This window comes from Thrips palmi, unplaced genomic scaffold (assembly GCF_012932325.1).
Source record: "Thrips palmi isolate BJ-2018 unplaced genomic scaffold, TpBJ-2018v1 HiC_scaffold_10, whole genome shotgun sequence".
Lineage (NCBI taxonomy): Eukaryota > Metazoa > Arthropoda > Insecta > Thysanoptera > Thripidae > Thrips > Thrips palmi.
Genome location: NW_023144621.1, coordinates 14,786,696 through 14,805,047, shown reverse-complemented (window position 1 = coordinate 14,805,047; position 18,352 = coordinate 14,786,696). Strand labels below are relative to the sequence as shown.

The following is an 18,352-nucleotide window of genomic DNA, read 5'->3' as shown; positions in this document are numbered from 1 at the left end:
CGAGAGTCGTTTTCGTCGCTCTGTCTCTCTCGCACTCACGGGGCGTCCCGTGTGGGTGCGAGAGAGACGGCGCGGCGCAAACGACTCTCTGAATCAGTCTGGCGAGCGCGGCAGTGACCGCCGTACCGCGGAGACGGCCAGGGGGAGGGGGGGCAGTGAAAGTGACCGCGGCAGCGCCAGGCCACGCCAGGCAAGGCAACGCCCCCCTCCCTGGACGGTGCGCTTGTGTGTGCAATGGCACGTGCCCCTTCCTGGCTTCCTTATTTTTTTTCGGTTGGAATCGCGCGGTGTCACTCCGTTATGTTGGCGGGCTCGCTTTCCTCGCTCCGGACTGCCCTGACATATTCATAGTGGTGTGGCCGTGGCGGGGCGGGGCGGGGCGGGGCGGGGCGGGGCGGCGTGCTGCACCTGAAGATGCGCCTTGCAGCCTTGCAGTCCGGTAGAAAGCAGGCAAAGCCAGGCAAAGGCAGCAGCAGACCGATTCCGAGAGTCGTTTCCATCGCGCTGTCCTTCTCGCACTCATGGGGCGTCCCGTATGGGTGCGAGTGAGACAGAGCGACGAAGACGACTCTCGGAATCGGTCTGCTGCCCGATGCGCGCGGACGGCCGGACGCGCGGACACTTCCTACTGCAAAGCCGCATTTCTCTAGACCGATGGGTTTCTCCGGGAAGGCCAAATCACCCTTTCCTGCAGATACACTGTTTGACGATAGTTTAATTTGAAATCAGTTCAACTACAACGTGTCTTTATCTGAAATGAGGTCACCGAAGAGAAGCAGAACGCGCCGCCCTGTCATTCTCATTAGTCCGTGACAAGTGCGATAAGCACGGACGACATGTTCTCGTCCTGCTCGGCCAGCTCTCTGTCTCTCTCGCACCGTGGGACGCTCAACGAGTGCGACAGAGACAGAGCTACGGGGCAGTGAGGCTTCTTCTGCACGGCGCACAGTGGGCCAGCAGAAGACCGGTGGAGGCGGCCATAATTCTGGACGCGTTTCGAGCTCCAGAGTCACTGAATGGGACCCGAACCGAACGTGTGACCCCACCAATGGATTGCTCTCCGAACGAGGAATACACTGGTAGGGTCACACGATGGGTTCAAGTCGTGTTTCGTGACTCCGGAGCTCAAAACGCGTACAGAGTTTTGACCGCCTCCACCGGTCGTCTGGCCCACTGTGCGGTGGGCTGCCGCAGTCGCCGCTCTGTCTGTGTCGCACCCCCGCGGGACGCCCTATGAGTACGACAGCTACGGACCGGCCGGCCACCCGGGCTGCACTTCCTCGTCGAGGGAAAGCGCGGCGAACTGTCATGGTTTGTTTATTCTGTTCGCTTGACATTGACATTGGGATCGGCGGAGGGTCCCGGGTTCGATCCCCGTTCAGGAGTCGCTGTGCAGGGAGGGGCGGTGCGCCGCGACGCTGTTGGCCGCCTCCGCCGCCCCCGCAGCCCCCGCGGCCCCAGCGGCCCCCGCCCCCTCCGCCGCCCCCGACGTGGCGTTGACGGCGGCCTCGCCGACGTGGTTGGTGGCGTTGTGGACGGCCTGCACCGCGTCGCCGATGTCGTTGCCCTTGGCGAACGGGAACGTCGGGTTGGTGTAGGCGAAGTACACGCCGCGCGCACTGCAAGCAGACATCGCCGTCGTGGTCATCATCGTCGTCGTCAAGTCGTTACGCAGTCATACCCAGCGGCAGCTGGGATCACACACTGGGACAGAAGACCGGTGGAGGCGGTCTAGGGTTAGGGATGTAAAGGCCGGTAATATTTCCGGTAAAGAACGGTATAATACGGTAAAATACGGTATTTTACGGAGACCCCCGGGAAAATGGGTTTTTTTTCGGTAATTTGAAATATTTACTTTAGGATCCTTCTTTTGCTTCTACACGATGAATTAGGACGTAGGGACTGGAAACAGCGCCCCATGGGAAATCTTGGTTTGTATCTCCCCCTCCCGCCGGCCCATGTACGTGCACTGAGAATCCAAACGCTATGAGTATAGCGTCAATTGGTGCAATGCAAAAGCATTGAAATGAAGTGCAATGCCCCCCATTCCCATGTTAGATAGGGCATTTTCGGGGCTTTGCAGTAAGGTGCAAATGGCTATCGCATGCACGTATGGTGCGATATCCCAGCTGATTGCACCATAGTGCTAATCATAGCGTTTGAATCTCAGTGTGTACGTCATCTTGGGCACTTAAAACAAAGCAAGAAGTCCATGTCTCTTTTTTACAAAACTTGGGGAAATTTAAAATCTAACTACACGACCCAAAACCCAAAATTTCTTTGTTCCCAAGATAAGTATAATGAAAAGTAACTTTAAACAAAAAATAGAAAAAATGGGGGTAGATACTATTAGGTTGGGTTAGCTAAAAAATGCAATAAAATTGACATGATTGGACACCAGGGGCCCGCCGGTGCCTTTCGGGAAAAAAAGGTTTTCCCATGAAATTGAGCCAACTTACATGGACAACAAAAAAAAAGGCGCCTTTTTTTGCACTTCAGTATATTTGGGCTTTTAATTCACAGTCAAAAGAACCAGGCAGGGCTTGGAAGTATGTATGAAACGATGTAACCGATACCCCAACCCCAACGGACCTTTTTTCCCCCTATTTTCACAAGAGGTCCCAAAATCCCCCCCCAAAGTCAAGAAAAAAATTTTCCCCAAATTTTTACCTAATACGGTAAAGTACCGTATTTTACCTTTTTTTACGTAACTTTGAATCTTCCCGGTATTTTTGCATCCCTTTCTAGGGTCCACAGTCGATTTTCGCTCGATTTTGTGTCAAAATGTCAACGACGGACAGTTTCTGACTGAGTAGCCGCAGCTGTGGTCTCGAGCTGAGCCTGAGAGCCCGAGCCTGCGGATGTGCGGTTCGGGACGCACTTCCACTTCCGGAAGCGCAAACACTTCCGGAAAGAGGCTATGCAGATTCGTGGACCACCCCGAGCAACTCCGGACCACCCTGTGTTAATTTTCGCAGCGCCCGCCGAAAAGAGCTGCGAGCGGCCGCGGCCGGCTGCTCCCCCCCCCCCTCTCTCTCTCTCTCTCGACGCTCGGTGAGTGCGACAATCGAGAGAGAGAGAGAGAGAGAGAGAGAGAGAGAGAGAGAGCCTCCCCGTAACGCTGGCAAAACAAAGTTGCTGTTCAAGGTGGCCTTACGCAAATGAAAGTGGTATGCACACCGCGGCGCCGTGCCCGGCCGTACCGCCGCGGGGAGGGCAGGGCCCCGAGGCAGGGAGTATCGCCCGCGCCAGCCTGCTGCCGCGCTCCGCAAAGCACGGCGATACCCCTCGCCCAGTGCTCATATGGGGTCTACATCGTTTAGGGTCCTCAGGGACTACCTGGAATTGGCGTGCTCCCCCATGAGCACCAGCTCCGCGGCGTCGTCCGGCGTGCACAGCCCCGTGTAGAAGGTGATGATGCTGGAGCAACCGAAGCCCCAGAAGCCCTGCGGAGAGGCGATGGACTCCGCGAAGTAGGCGGGGGCGCGCGCGTGGTCGCAGCTAGAGTCTGGAAGGGTGCAGAGCGTTGGTGTATGGGTGTCACAAACTCTCATAAAGTGGGCCAAAGGACCAGCACCGGCGGTCAAAATTCTAGACGCGTTTTGAGCTCCAGAGTCGCTGCATGGGACTCGAACCGACTGTGTGAGCCCATCAATGGATTCCTCGTTCGGAGAGCAATCCATTGTTGGAGTCACACGTTCGGTTCGAGTCCTGTTTCGCGACTCTGGACCTCAAAACCCGCCCGCGATACCTCCGCCGGTCTGCTGGCCCACTGTGCGCCAGGCGAGCCAGGAACACCAGGCACGGATCCAGGACCCTTCCAAGTAGAGTGCTCTAGAGAGTGACTCACCCCAGCTGCAGCCGGGCTGCTGGATGATGCTGTTGAGGTAGAAGTCGAGGTGGCCCGACGGCATCAGCTTGCCCTTCCAGCCCGCGTTCGTGTGGATCACGTCCACGAACTCGGCGTCCGTGGCGTCGAGGCGCGGCGCCGTGGAGATGGTGGTGAAGAGCGGCAGCGCGGGGTCCAGGCCTGGCGGCACGGCAGCGGGGCGCGCCAGGGGCGCGTCAGCGTCGCGTCAGCGAACGGCAAGGCAGGCAAGGCAGGGAGGACGCAAAAGTTGCCTTCTCACAGGGGACAGTGTGCCACAAGTCCGGTGGAGGTGGTCACAATCCCGGACGCGTTTTGAGCTCCAGAGTCGCTAAATGGGACTCGAACCGAACGTGTGTCCGCACCAAATGGATTGCTCTCCGAACGAGAAATCCATTGGTGGGGTCACACGTTCGGTTCGAGTCCTGTCTAGTGACTCTGGCGCTCAAAACGCGTCGAGAGTTCTGTCCGCCGGCGCCGGTCTTCTGGCCCACTGTGCGCTCAACGCCCGACTCCTCACCGGTGATCCTGGTGAGCTGGCCGCTCTGGATGTAGTTGGCGATGTTGCCGGCGACCTGGCCGCCCAAGCTGAAGCCCACGACGTGGATGTCCTCGAGGCGAGTGACGCCCAGCCGCACCATCTCGTCCAGCAGCTGCGCCGTGCAGTTCCCCACCAGCGCCACGTTGTACGTGGCCTGCACGTAGCACGGCGACGGCGCCAGCGGCGACCAATCCACCGAGATAACGTTGTAGTCGCTGTAGTTGAGGTACGCTGCACAGTGGGCCAGAAGACCAGTGGAGGCCGTCAAAATCCCGGACAGGTTTCAGCTTCAGAGTCGCTAGATGGGACTCGAACCGAACGTGTGGCCCCACCAATGGATTGCTCGGAGAACGAGATATCCATTGGTGGGGTCACACGTTCTGTTCGAGTCCCATGTATCGACTCTGGATCTCAAAACGCGTCTAGAATTTTGACCGCCTCCACCGGTCCTCTGGCCCACTGTGCGCTGCGAGGCGGGGAGTCATAATGAGAGAAGAGAACCAAAACAAACAGACAAAAAAACCGTGGGCACGTCTCGTCTTGTCTGAGAGGCCCCGTCAAACACATGGCCTTTACGGCGAGTCATAGAATTATAGCTTTAGTGTCCCATAGACTTGTACGACCGCTCGCACCTTTGGCGCGATGGAGGCAATGGCTTGCTCGAGTCATGGCTGCTCACGGGTCTAAACCAACTCGTGCCCTGGGAGGCCTCCTGGTCGGCGGCCTTGTCAAAACTTCCAACTAGGCCGCCTACCCTACGCGGCGAAAGTTAGCTGCGCTAAGGATAACTTGATACTTAAACTCAATTTCCTCTCCTCCCTTTGTCACCCTACGGACCGATTTCCGAGAGTCGTTTTCGTCGCCGTGTCTCTCTCGCACCTGCGCGGCACGCCCCCTGAGTGTGAGAGAGACAACGACTTTCGGAATCCGTCTGCTGAGATCTCCGCTCGCGAGGAATAAAAACTCTCAAAACTGGCTTTCATTTTTTTAAAGTTTGGCACTACAGGTGGCCGTGGCCCGGCGCCGTTTCGGGCCGCTAGTCTATCGCGGAGGGTGGCAAGCCTGGCACGCCTGCAGACCGATTCCGAGAGTCGTCGCTCTGTCTCTCTCGCACTCATGGGGCGTCCCGTGCGGGCGCGAGAGAGACAGAGCGACGAAAACGACGCGCGGAATCGGTGTGCTGGCGTGAAGGCGGGAGGCGCACGTCCAGACGTCCAGATACGGATAGGGTGACAAGGAACCGCGCTAATACCGGCCGGCTGGGGCGAGGCGTGCTCATTCCGTCTCTCTCGCACCTGCGCGGCCTGTGCGGGCTGTGCGGGACGGCCCGTGAGTGCGAGGGAGACAGAGCGACCTGTTCGGACTGAAGCGTGTGAAGCGACGTGACCGATGGGCCGCCGTCCGGGCGGCAAGGGCGGATCCAGGGACGGGTTGGGGAGGGGGCGCAAAAAGTACGGCCGCGCCTTCCGTGCGCTGCAGCAACGCGAGTGCGACGGCCACCTCGTACAGTGGGCCAGAAGACCGGCGGGGGGACAAAATTCTGGACGCGTTTTAAGCTCCAGCGTCGCTAAATGGGACTCGAACCGAACGTGTGACCCCTCGATCGGAGAGCAATCCATTGGTGGGGTCACACGTTCGGTTTGAGTCCCATTTAGCGCCTCTGGAGCTCAAAACGCGTCCAGAATTTTGCCCCCCCGCCGGTCTTCTGACCCTCTGTGCGTCGGCGCCCTCAAGGAGGCCGTCATCGTGTGCAAGGTCCACCCCTAAAGTACTCCTTACTCGGCGCTTGTTGTTGCTTATCTTCGTTGCACTCCCGAAACGCGCTCCGGCCGGCCCGGCCCGACGGCCCGGCCCCGCCCCACTGCAGTCGCGGCTTGTCGGTGCACTGTGGTGCATGTTCGAGGTCACGCCCAGCCGGACGCGCTACGCGACCACACCAAGGAGCCAGTAGACTGATTCCGAGAGTCGCTTTCGTCGCTCTGTCTTCCTCGCAGCCGTGCGGCACGGAGTGCGGGGAAGACAGAGCGACGAAGGCGACTCCCGGAATCGGCCTGCAGCGCCGCCGAGGGCCCCGCCACGCAACGCCATCGACGCCTGACAATATTTAACACAATCTCGACAGCGAGCCCCAGGAGGCCTGCCTAGCTCAGTAGGTACAGGGATTTCACGAAAACCAAAGTTTGACGTTTTCAACATAGTGGTAACCTGCGGCAACAAGGACGTTCTCGAAAAGTCTGAAATTCATCCCAAAAAATTGAACTTATTGGACTCGGATATTCCAAAGAACCTTCCAAAATCACGATGTCGGACCGCGCGCAGCGTTTCGAACGTCTGCTGGGACGCTGGAGGGTGGGTCGAGGGCGCGCGACGCTTCTTCCGGTGAGCAGGTGATTACGACCATTATTCCAGCGTCGTTGCGAAAGGACAGAGAGACCGCACTAAGAACCCCCACTTGTTTCGCGCGAGCAGACGACGCGGCGCGGCACGCCACGGCGCGCGGCACGACGGCAGCGTCGCGGCATGGTCGCGGCGGGCGTGTCTTGTCGCTATCGCCGCTCCGCCAGACCCGCGTATCTGCCTCGCCCCTGGCCGCCCTGGCCGCCCTGGCCCCGACTTGCGGCGATGTTGGCGCAGCCCGGCGGCGTTTATGCGCGTTTAGGGCTGTCGCTGGCTGTCGCCCGGCGGCCGTTCGGCTTTTAGGAGGTGTAGGAAGTCGCGGAGGTGTCGAGGCTCGCTCGTTAAATGCTCCATTTCTCGGGCCATTCGCACGCGCCGCGCGACAAGCGGCTCGTAAAAGGGGAAGCCCGGCGCGCCGGCCAATCGGAAGGCGCCGTTTTGGCGGGAAATTCGAGGCGCGCTGGGGGATTGGCCGTGGGCGTGGGCCTGAAGATCGGCGGAGGCGGCCGAAATTCTACACGCGCTCTGAGCTCCGGAGGCGCTAAACAGGACTCGAACCCAGCGTGTGACCCCACACTGGTATAACAAAGGCATAAAAATTACGCCCTTTAGGGCATAAATACTCTTTTACGCCCTTCCCAAGGGCATAAATCGTTTTATGCCCTAGCAAAGGGCGTAAATGGTATAGGAATTTCAAGAAAAATTTTAATGCCCTTCCCAGAGGCATTAACTATTTATGCCCTTTAAGGGCATTTCAATGAATTCCTCGTTCGAAGAGCAATCCAGTGGTGGGGTCACACATTCGATTCGAGTTTCATTCATCTACTCCAGAGCTCTAAACGCGTCTAGAATTTTCGCCTCCACCGATCATCTGGCCCACTGTGCTGCCGCTCACCGGGCCGAATCTCGGTATTGGGCGAGTAGTCCTTGTCGCCGGTGTAGCCGTGGATGAGCACTTTCACGGGCTTCCCCCGCGACCAGCGCGCGTACTCGATGGACTCGGGCACGGCCACGTCGAGCTGCTCGGGCTGGCCCACCGTCTCCCTGGTCGCAGCACCGGGAAAAGAAAACGAGTTCAAACGTTTGGATTAACTTTCGCGCTGTTTCGTTGTTATTTCATCGCTACTACGTTGTTGCAACATTCTGCATTGTTAATACATCGTTACTACATCGTTACTACATCATTACTACATCATTACAACATCGTTACTGCATCGTTACTACACTGTTGTTTGTACGTTTCAGCTTCTGCATGTAAAATTAGCACTATTTTCATATGTTTAAACTAGCACAGAACCACACTGCAAACCCGTAGTGTATGTGCTCAGTACACAGTTTGATGCCAAATGTGTGTACACTCAGTGCACGTGAACGCACTTTAGTGCAGAAAGTGTGTACTCAGCAACACTCCAGTTTACAGTGCGTGTGCATGATATCCCTCTACTACGGACAAAATCAAAGGGTGACCTACTGTAAAATTTTGTCGAAAATGATTGTAGGAAATATGTTAGAATGAGCAAGATATCTTGCGTATTGCCACATATGTGTCCTACATACAGCCGCTTTTGCCACCTGAATGAGGGATGTGTTTAAATTTTGTACCATAAATGACGGACATTGACCCACCCACCCTCAGAAAAAAAATAAGACGGGACTCACCGCGTGTACAGCCAGAAGGTGATGTTGCCATTGGGACACTCCGCCTCGGGTCGAATGCAGTTGTCGAAGATCCCGAAGCCCGGCAGCGACAGCCACTTGCCGTCCTCCCCTCCGCCCACCAGCACGTCCAGGTAGTCCTCTGCGTGCCAACCAGTTTTCAATTTTCCAAACAAGGCGAGTTAGTGCAGCGGTTATCAACGTTGGGCTCGCGCAAAAATATCTCTGGGTCGCGGCTTGTGCCTGGGGCTGGGGTCGCCGGGGGCGGCCTGCCTGCAGGGATGCAACTCACCCTCGCCGAGGAGGTCCACGATCTTCCGGGGGTCTAGGACGTCGTCGTCCTCGTCGGACGGGGTGGCCACGACGGCGCCGTGGACGCGGAGCACGGCGATGACGACCACCGCCAGGGCGGCGAGGAGCGGCGCGGCGGCGCGCGCGGACATGGTGCGACTGGACAAGTGCAAGCATTGGGCAGCACCGAATACCGCGCCCCGCCACGCCCCGCCACGCCCCGCCACGCCCCGCGCCCGTCAGGCAACCACGGGCGCACCGGTCTGCTATCTCCAGGCCGCTGGCTTTGGACACCGCCGATAGGACCCCAGCTGGGTTGCCTCCCCCTCCCCCTCCTTGTCTTGACACCTGCGTCGCCCCTGTCGCCTCCGCGTAGTGCACCGCGCTCTATAACTCAGACCGTGGCCGTGTCAGGCGGGCGGGCGGGGCGGGGCGTGTCGGAGCGGCGCCGACGGCGACGTGCGTTTCGAGAGGGATGCAGTGTCAGCCTGCCGGCAGCCGGACCGCCCGCCACGGCCGTCCGACGGGTGGACTACCCGCCGTCTCGCAGGCGCTCCGCCCGGCCATGAGATACCCACTACCCTCGGTAGGACGCCTGGCCACACGGCGTTTTGTGCCCCGGATACCGGTCTCCTGGTCCCACCGGCCCCACGGTGCCGTGCGTGGGGGGAAGTCCCGCGAATCGCAATGTGGTGCCGACTACGAACCTCACGGAACGGCAATGCCGCGACTTCTTATTCAAACTGTCGTCCCGAAAGACGACGATGATGAGGCCTTGCCCGTAGCATTGTTTGACGTAACAACAATTCTCTAGCATTGAGTTTGCCACACTGTTTGATGAAAACGTCCGCGCTCCGGAGGCCCTTGGTTGAGTCTCGAAGTCCCGAAGTTCACGTGCCCTCGAGAGGGCCTAGGGTGGGGCGGGGCACTTCCGCGCCCTCACTGTAAAACCCGCGTCCTCACTGCAAACCTCCGCGCAGACGCTGGTCGCGCAGCTGATCCGGTCCGCGCGGGGTGTCGCCGGCGGCAGTCGCTCGCGGCAGGGAGTATCGCCACGCAACGCCGGGCAGCCAGATCGTTCCGGTATGCTGGCGCCCGACGCGGGCCCCGCCGGGCCGGCTGCCAGCAGACTGATTCCGAGAGTCGTTTTCGTCGATCTGTCTCTCTCGCACTCGTGGCGCGTGCCGTATAGGTGCGAGAGAGACAGAGCGACGACCCTCGGAATCGGTCTACTGCTGCCTCTGCGGATGGCAGCGGCATGGCAGGCCGTCCCGTCCGCAGCGGCGGCGTCGGGCGCCCCGCCCGCCCCGCCCCACCCGCCCCGGGCGGCGCGGCGGGCGCGGCGCGGCCAAAACAACCCCCGGCGCCCCCGTCTCGCTCGCACCCAGGGCGGCCCAGGGCGGCCCAGGGCGGCCGGCGCCGCGGAGCGACAGAGACAGACGAGGGCGGAGCGCGGCGTCGAGACAAGGCGGCCGTACATCTCTCCTACCGCCGCGCTCCGCATTGGCGCAGCAGACTGATTCCGAGGGTCTCTCTCGCACCTATGCGGAACGCCCCATGAGTGCGGGAGGGACAGAGCGACGAAAACGACTCTCGGAATCAGTCTGCTGGCAGCCGGCGACGGGCTCAAAGGGCTGTGGAGCGCTGCGAAGCGCCAAGGGATGTTTGTCGCCCCTGCGCCCGCGGGGCACAGGGCGGCCCGCAGGGCACAACACGGCGCGGCACGGCGCGGCCGCGGCGCAGCAAGTTTCTACTTAGTTTTCAAGTTTCGCCGACGCGCACCCAGGTCCGCCAAGATGGTGCCTCGCAAGAACAAGTCCCCCGTCCCACAGTGGGCCAGAAGACCGCTGGAGGCGGCCGAAATTCTAGATACGCTTTGAGCTGCAGAGTCGCTAAATGGGACTCGAACCGAACGTGTGACCCCCACCGGACTTCTTGCCCCTTAGCCCTCCCCGCCCCCTTCCCTCACCCGAGCAACTCGATCGTCCGCCGTCGGCGACACGACGTTCTTTCCCATTTAAAAACCCTTGTGCTTGTGTAACATCCGCTTGGCGTTATCTTTCGAGTACCATTCACATGAAGGCGTTGGTCGCGTGCGCGTCCGCGGAAAGGAAACCGAGGATTCAAGTGCCTGAACCGGGACGCAGAAGGCGGCAGAAGGCACACTGAACTCCGTACTCGAACCGTGCACGGTGTACTCTTAAGGGCGAGATTGCGATTACGGGAAGCATGGATTACTGAATTGGGGCGGCGCGGGAGTGCAAACTTCGATCTGCGCCTCGATCGCCAGGGAGTTCCCGACATGTGTGAAGTATTACGTTTTCCACGAACTCCGAACCATGCACTGCCTCTGTGATACCTGTAATGCTGGGACTACTGTCCGAGGTGTCGTCAAGGGTGTTGCCCGAAAGTCTGACATAACCATTTAGTAAGACTGTAGTAGGACTGTAGGTATAACTCTGTTCGCGACCCACTCACAGTGAGCCGGAAGACCGGTGGAGGCGGCCAAAACTCTAGACGCGTTTCGAGCTCCAGAGTCGATAAATGGGACTCGAACCGAACATGTGTCCCCACCATTGGATTGCTCTGCGAACGAGGAATCCATTGGTGGGGTCATCACGCGCTCAGTTCGAGTCCTCTTCGGCCACCCTTCGAGGCGCACGCGTTCGGAGTGGCTTCCGTTTCCGGCTCCACCGAGGACCGATTCTGGGAGTCTCACTTGCACTCACGGGGCGTCCCGTGTGGTTGCGAGAGCGACAGAGCGGCGAAAACGACTCTCCGAATCAGTCTGCTGAGGACTGCGGCCGCCCGGAAGTTGATAGGTGGGAATCGGGCGGGCGTGGGAAAGACGGTGGTCGCGCGCGTCGTCTGGGTGAAGGCCGCGGGGTCGCGACAGGGAGGGGGGGCGTTACGTGCGGAGGGTCGCCGTCGTCGGCCCCCGAGCCGCGGCCGCCGTCGCCGACGCTCCGTGACTTGCCGTTGTTTTGACGGGTTAACGTAACGGCAACGCAAAGCAACGGGAAACAAACACGTGTCAATTTTTTCAGCCACGTTATCGAAGCGAAATTGAAGCAACGTCGACCTCCAGTTGAGTTGTGCGAAACTCCTCCTCCTAGCTGTGTAACGATCTTAAATCGCAGACAGCTTCGTTTTGCTCTGTGCGGCTCTGTGGCTAGTTGCGGCGTTGCTGTTCGGACCAACACACCGCCTGCCGTCCGGACGCAGACCTGACCGGTGCAAGTGTGCAGTGTGCACTGCAAGGCCGAGCACAAGGCCCTGCATAAGGCCGAGCCTCCGTACGGCCTCACTGCACGCTCCACAGTGGGCCACAAGACCGGTGGAGGTGGTCAAAATCCCGGACGCGTTTTGAGCTCCAGAGTTCGCTAAATGGGACTTGAACCGAACGTGTAACCCCACCAATGGATTGCTCTCCGAACGAGGAATTCATTGATGGGGCCACACGTTCGATTCTAGTCCTATTTAACGACTCTGGTGCTCAAAACGCGTCTAGAGTTTCAGCCCTCTGCGCCGGCCTTCTGGCCCACTGTGCGCTGCACGCGGGTCTGGTACGGAATTTGGCGCGGCAGTGCGAAAAGACTGCTCATGCACTTTTATTTTCTGTTAGTCATGTTTGTTTATTACTCGAATGATTGCGTCATGGGACGCGAGCGACTTTTCGGCAACAGCGCCGCGCTCCTTCGCAAATTATGGCAGTCTCTATCTCACCCTGGATTACATGGACTGCCGGCGCCCGAACGCGAAGATAGCCTTGAGCGGCGCGGGCGCTACAAAGGCGCGGCGTGTGCATCGCGGTGTGTGTGTGTGTGTGTGTGTGTGAGAGAGAGAGAGAGAGAGAGAGAGAGAGAGAGAGAGAGAGAGAGAGAGAGAGAGAGAGAGAGAGAGTTCACCACAGCTGTGGAAGCTTTGGCGGGATGGGTCCGTTCCGGCCGTTGGCCCCGTGATGTGCTTTCAAAGCTTTCGTTGCCGCTGTCCGACGCAACGTCTTGTCCCCTGGCAGGGCATGAGTGCTCATTTATGCATCAGAGGGCGGGAGGGGAAGGCGAGGGGAGGAGGTAGGAGTGGGGAGGGGGAGGGGGAGGTTCGCGTCAAGGTAGTGCTGGGTTGCGGGCCTACCGGGGGATGGGCCTGGCTGCTTGCCTTGTTCCGGCCGCTTGGCCCCGTGTGTGCTTTCAGCTTTCTGCCTGCATGTCCCTGACGCAACGTCGCTTTCGCCTGGCAGGCTGCATGACCGTGCCATTCTCATGCACTCATGCTAGTGCCGCTGATGATCCTGCGTGCGTAAGCTGGTGCTGTGATGCCGGGTGGTGAGTGAGTTGCAGCCAAGGTAGTCTGTGCTGTGCTTGCTAGCCTACCCCTGGGTGGCCTGCCTGCCTGCCTGCCTGCCTGCCTGCCTGCCTGTCTGCCCGAGGGCTGGCCTGCTGGTCAAGGCGGTTCACTGGACGGGCATGGCAGGGCAACCTCACTCGGTCCGTCCCACGCAACCCCGCGCGATTCGCCACTCCGTCTCTGTCGCACTCACGGGGCTCGCGGCAAGCCCGCAAGGGTGCGAGAGAGACAGAGCGACAAAGCGCTCTCTTCTGAGAATCGCTGGGCGTTCCACGACGACGAGGACGTCGGCACGCCTTCCCTTTCTATCGATTAATATAAAAGGTGGCGCTTGAATCTTTCATCCCTCCGCGCGGCGCTCGGCGCGGGCCGCTGACTCTCTTTGGCCTTTGGCCCCGAAAACGAGAGAAGGGAAACGGAAAACGGACAGCCGGCCGCAGTGTAGTGCTCCATGACTCCGCGACACTCAGTGGGCTGGAAGACCGGCGCAGGCGGCCAGAAGTCTGGACGCGTTTGGAGCTCCAGAGTCCCTAAACAGGACTCGAACCGAACGTGTGATTCCATCAATAGATTATCCTCGTTCGGAGCGCAATCCCGCGTTCGGTTCGAGTCCCATTTAGCGACTCTGGGAGCTCAAAACGCGTCCGGGATTTTGACCGCCTCCACCGGCCTTCTGGCCCACTGCGCGCGACACGGGCCCGTGCGGTGTACGTACGCCTCGCGTGGACCGGGCGCATCCCGAACCAGCCCGAACAGTGCCTCGTCGCTCTGTCTCTCTCGCACTCATGGGACGTTCCGAATGGAATGCGAGAGAGACAGAGCGACGCAGAGCGGCCAAAGCGCAGTTCGGAATCGGCCTGCAGGCGGTCCGTGGACATATGTGTGCCGTGCGGTGCCGTGCGAGGGGACCACCAAATCAGTTCAGGAGGAGGCCCTGTGTCTGTCTCGCTCTGTCTCTGTATCTCTGTCTCTCTCTCTGTCCCTCTGTCTCTCTCTCTCTCTCTCTGTCTCTCTCTCTCTCTCTCTCTCTCAGTCTATGTCTGTCTCTCTCGCCACCGCACTGCCGCACCGTGTCGCCGCGGAGCCACACGCAAGCGGCAAGGCTCCCTTTAGCAGGTTCAAGTGCGCGGAGCACGCGACCGCAGAGGCGGGGCGGGGTGTGGCGGGGGTGTGGCGGGCTGGGGCGGGGCGAGGTGACCGTTCCGAGAGCCCCCGTCTTGAGCCAGGTTTATTCAGGGTTAGTTGAGCATCGAGCCGGTGAAGCGGTTCCCACTGGTCAGATCAATCAGCACGTATCGACCACCGCCGCCTGCCGCCCCGCCGTGACCGCGCCTTGGGCAGCGCGGAGCAGGGCCACCACACTTGCAGGCAAAAATGCCCAAGACGCTCCAATCCGCTCCGGTGTCGACAGGCTTGCCAATATCCAACCTGCCCAACCAGACGAAAACCCAAGAGAAAATCGTATATATTGCCTAGCAGGCAGTAGGCATGAGGCCATCGAACCTGGTGCGCATCGTGGGGATGTCTGCCTACTGTGGCGACACTGACCGCGGACGAGCCGCCAGACGCGCCTTGACTCGTCACCGCAGGCATGGCTGCACTGCGCTGCACTGCGCTGCACTGCGCTGCACTGCGCCACATGTTGCATCCAGCCCTGCAGACTCATTCCGAGAGGCGTTTTCGTCACTCTGTCTCTCTCACACCTGTACGGCGCGCCTCATAAGTGCGAGAGAGACAGAGCGACCAAAACGACTCTCGGAATCAGTCTGCAGCTTATGAAGATGGTGATCGAGGTAATAATTATTTTTATGTCGGTAAAGAGCTGCGTTTTAGAGCTTGTCGAAATCATCCAAGTTTACGGTACGAATGCATGGTCTGTGCATGGTCTGTGCAAGACCGATCCTAGGCCTCATGTTGGCCACACCACGCATTCCGCGGTGGAGTGTACGCGGTACCCACTGGCGTGTCGGCGCGCAGTACACCTACCGCAGGCTGATTCCGTGAGTAGTTTTCGTCGCTCTGTCTCTCTAGCATCTAAGGCCGGACGCCCCATGACTGCGAGAGAGACAGAGCGACGAAAGCGACGTACAGTGGCGGCACTGCACGTTGCACGCTCTCCCCGGGGATGAACGCTCATCTGCGTTATCAGCGTTGGCATGCCTGGCTTTCCGCCACGGCCACACAGTGGGCCAGAAGACCGGTGGAGGCGGCCAAGTATCTAGACGCGTTTTGAGCTCCAGAGTCGCTGAACAGGACTCGAACCGAGCGTGTGGCCCCACCAATGGATTCCTCGTTCGGAGATCTATCCATTGGTGGGGTCACACGTTCGGTTCGAGTCACTTTTAGAGACTCTGGAGCTCAAAACGCGTCTCGAGTTTTGGCCGCTTCCACAGGTCTTCTGGCCCACTGTGTGGGGGCAGCGCGCGAAGCATCGCAGCGCGGCGGGCCTTTCTCGCCGTATCTCGGCCAAAACACAGAACACGTAACCCTGGCGTCCCCGTCGTACCTGCGGCAACCTGCGCTTATCGCGCTGACGTGAGCCATGGCATCACTTCCTGGGCGAAGAGTTGCGTTTGGACGGCCACGTCAAAGGGCTGCGTCAAAGGTTTGCGGCAGCGCGGCAGCAGTCTCATTCCGAGAGTCGTTTTCGTCGCTCTGTTTCCCTCGCACGTACACGCGACCCACAGTGGGCCAGAAGGCCGGTGGAGGCGGTCAAAACTCTAAACGCGTTTTGAGCTCCAGAGTCACTACTCAGGACTCAAACCGAACGTGTGACCCCACCAATGGATTGCCCTTCGAACGAGGAACCCATTGGTGGGGTCACACGTTCGGTTCGAGTCCAACGACTCCGGAGCTCAAAACGCGTCTTGAATTTTGTCCGCCTCCACCGGTCTCCTGGCCCACTGTGGGACACCCTATGTGTGCGAGAGAGACAGAGCGACGAGAGCACCGCCCGAAATCAGGCTGGAGAAATTATGTTTGAGCTGCGGGCTTGCCTATCAGCGCCCCGAGACGAACGAGCGAGCCGCCTGACGGGCTCGAGATAGGCAAACCCGCAACACTGCCACGTCTCGAATCGACTGATTGCCTATCTCCCAGGCGCTCCCCTCCTCTGTCCGTTTATGACCGGTTCACGCTGACTTCCCCTGCACTGTCAGATCTAATGTGTACTTGACAAGGACACATCTACAGGAGTGTCCTTGCACTGGAAAGCCCTCCGCTCCGATTTGGAGGTGGTGTTCTTGGCGCTTCCAGTTGATACTGACTGGATTTTCAAGACCGTATTCGTTCTTGACATCGGTGTGCGCGTTGAAAATACACTCCTCGACCACGCCTACAGGCTCAGCGCACCATTTGTACGACTCGCAGTACTCAGAAAAATTTGGTTGTTTTTGTTTTGTGGAGTGGTTTTGTTTTTCTGGAACAGTCCAGCCAGATTGGGGTTCAGCAGTCCAGCATTCGTGCCGGCCGAAGTCCACGCCAAAAACCAGGGGCGCCGGAAGTGGGGTGCAGGGTGGGCAGGCTGACCCCCCTGGAATTTGGCAGGGGGGGCTTCGCCTCCCCTGAAACTTGGCGGAAAGCTGCGAAAATCGAGCTAGGCTGTCCCATTTTTTCCCCGTGTCCCGTTATAATCCCGAATGACCCTAGCACACCTTTGGTTCGATGAAATATTCATGTATGAATCTTTAAATTTAACAGAAAACTAATTCCACCTCAATAATTTCATATATTCAATATTACGATGCCACTTTTTTCAGCTGGAAAAAGTAAGTTTGAATGACATTTGTTGACTGTTTTAAATGGCACCTTTTTTGGTTGGGGGGGGGGGGTATAAGGAACGTAGGATTGAGAATTGTTGCCCCCCCTGACGAAATATACTTCCGGCGCCCCTGCCAAAAACAGCGAGCCAGCATCGGCACGTCGGGCACGTCGCTGCCGAAACGGCTAAACCACTTTTGGCGCTCTTTATCGCATTGGATGGCCGATGACTTTGTTTTTTGTGTTGTATTTCTTTTTTCTTTTTTTTATCGGAACCACCTTTTTTTTCTGTCTGAGATCCAGTTTGTCGAGAAATGTGTCAAGATGACACCGTGACCCCGGCGATGTCGGCGATGTCGATCACCCTTCCCGAACCGGCGATCGCGTCAAGGGCTCACGGCGCGCCGCGGCGGGCTGCTTTACACTGCGAGAAAAAGTGTGGATAGTACAACAAAAGTACAACAAAAACTGTACAATAAAAGTACAACAGGGATTGTGGAAAGTACAACGAAAATTGTACAAACCACAACGAGGCCTGGACTGCACAGCACTCGTCATGCCGATTCCATTGTACTTTGTACAACAATTCTTGTACTTAAAAAGTACAAAAAATACCTGATAAAAAATTTGCCAGAAATTTGTGTACTTTTGTTGTGGTTATTTCTAGCAGTGTACAAGAGTCGCTCCGCCTGCTTCGCCGCTCTGTCTCTGTCGCACTCTTTGGGCGTCCCGCGAGGGCGCGAGAGAGACAGAGCGACGGGCACTCGGGCCTCACTCTTTCGGCCCTCGATGGACGATGGGGCGCGGAGCACCAGACTGACTCCGAACCGCGATGAAATTTCATCGCTCCGTCCCTCTCGCACCCATGGGGCACCCATGCGTGGCGTCAGAGTGCGAGAGGGACGGAGCGGCCGCTCGGAATGAGACGGCATGCCCTGCGGGGCGCGGCACGGCGCGGCACTTCGGGGGAGTGTCGGGGCGCCCTGGACGGGACGGCCTGGACGGGACGGCCTGGACGGGACGCCCTGGACGGCCAGGGTGCTCGCAGGGCGCGCGTAGGCCCACAGTGGGCCAGAAGACCGGTGGAGGCGGCCAAAATTCTCGACGCGTTTTGAGCTCCAGAGTCGCTAAATGGGACTCGAACCGAACGAGCGACCCTCACCAATGGATTGATCTCCGAACGAGGAACCCATTGGTGGGGTCACACGTTCGGTTCAAGTCCTGTTTAGCGACTCTGGAGCTAAAAGCGCGTCTAGAATTTTGGCCGCGTCCACCAGTCTTCTCGGCCACCCACTGTGCGTCGGTCGAGTCGATTTAGGTCGCTTCACAACATTTTCAATCTGGCTTTCAGGATGAACCATCCTTCCGGTGTATTTAAAGGACGACGCGGGGACTCCCCCCCCCCTCCCCTTTCCCCTCACTGACCCTGGGCAATAAGCTATGACAAGGGCTCAGACTACAAGCGTTGCCAAATGCCCTGCGGCAGGCGCTGG

The 18,352-nt window shown here is 58.8% G+C and overlaps 1 protein-coding gene across 1 annotated transcript; it reads right to left on the bottom strand.

The window, feature by feature from the left end:
* Positions 1 to 1,301: 1,301 nt before the first annotated feature.
* LOC117645521 (pancreatic lipase-related protein 2-like) lies at positions 1,302 to 9,570 on the bottom strand. Its single transcript, XM_034385794.1, has 8 exons — positions 9,461 to 9,570; positions 8,755 to 8,912; positions 8,466 to 8,604; positions 7,702 to 7,850; positions 4,389 to 4,640; positions 3,851 to 4,030; positions 3,340 to 3,508; positions 1,302 to 1,619 (listed from the first exon to the last, which is right to left on the bottom strand). Exons 1-8 carry the CDS (start codon positions 9,568 to 9,570, stop codon positions 1,379 to 1,381), a joined length of 1,398 nt encoding a protein of 465 aa, XP_034241685.1. The 3' UTR covers positions 1,302 to 1,378.
* Between the last annotated feature and the right edge of the window lie 8,782 nt (positions 9,571 to 18,352).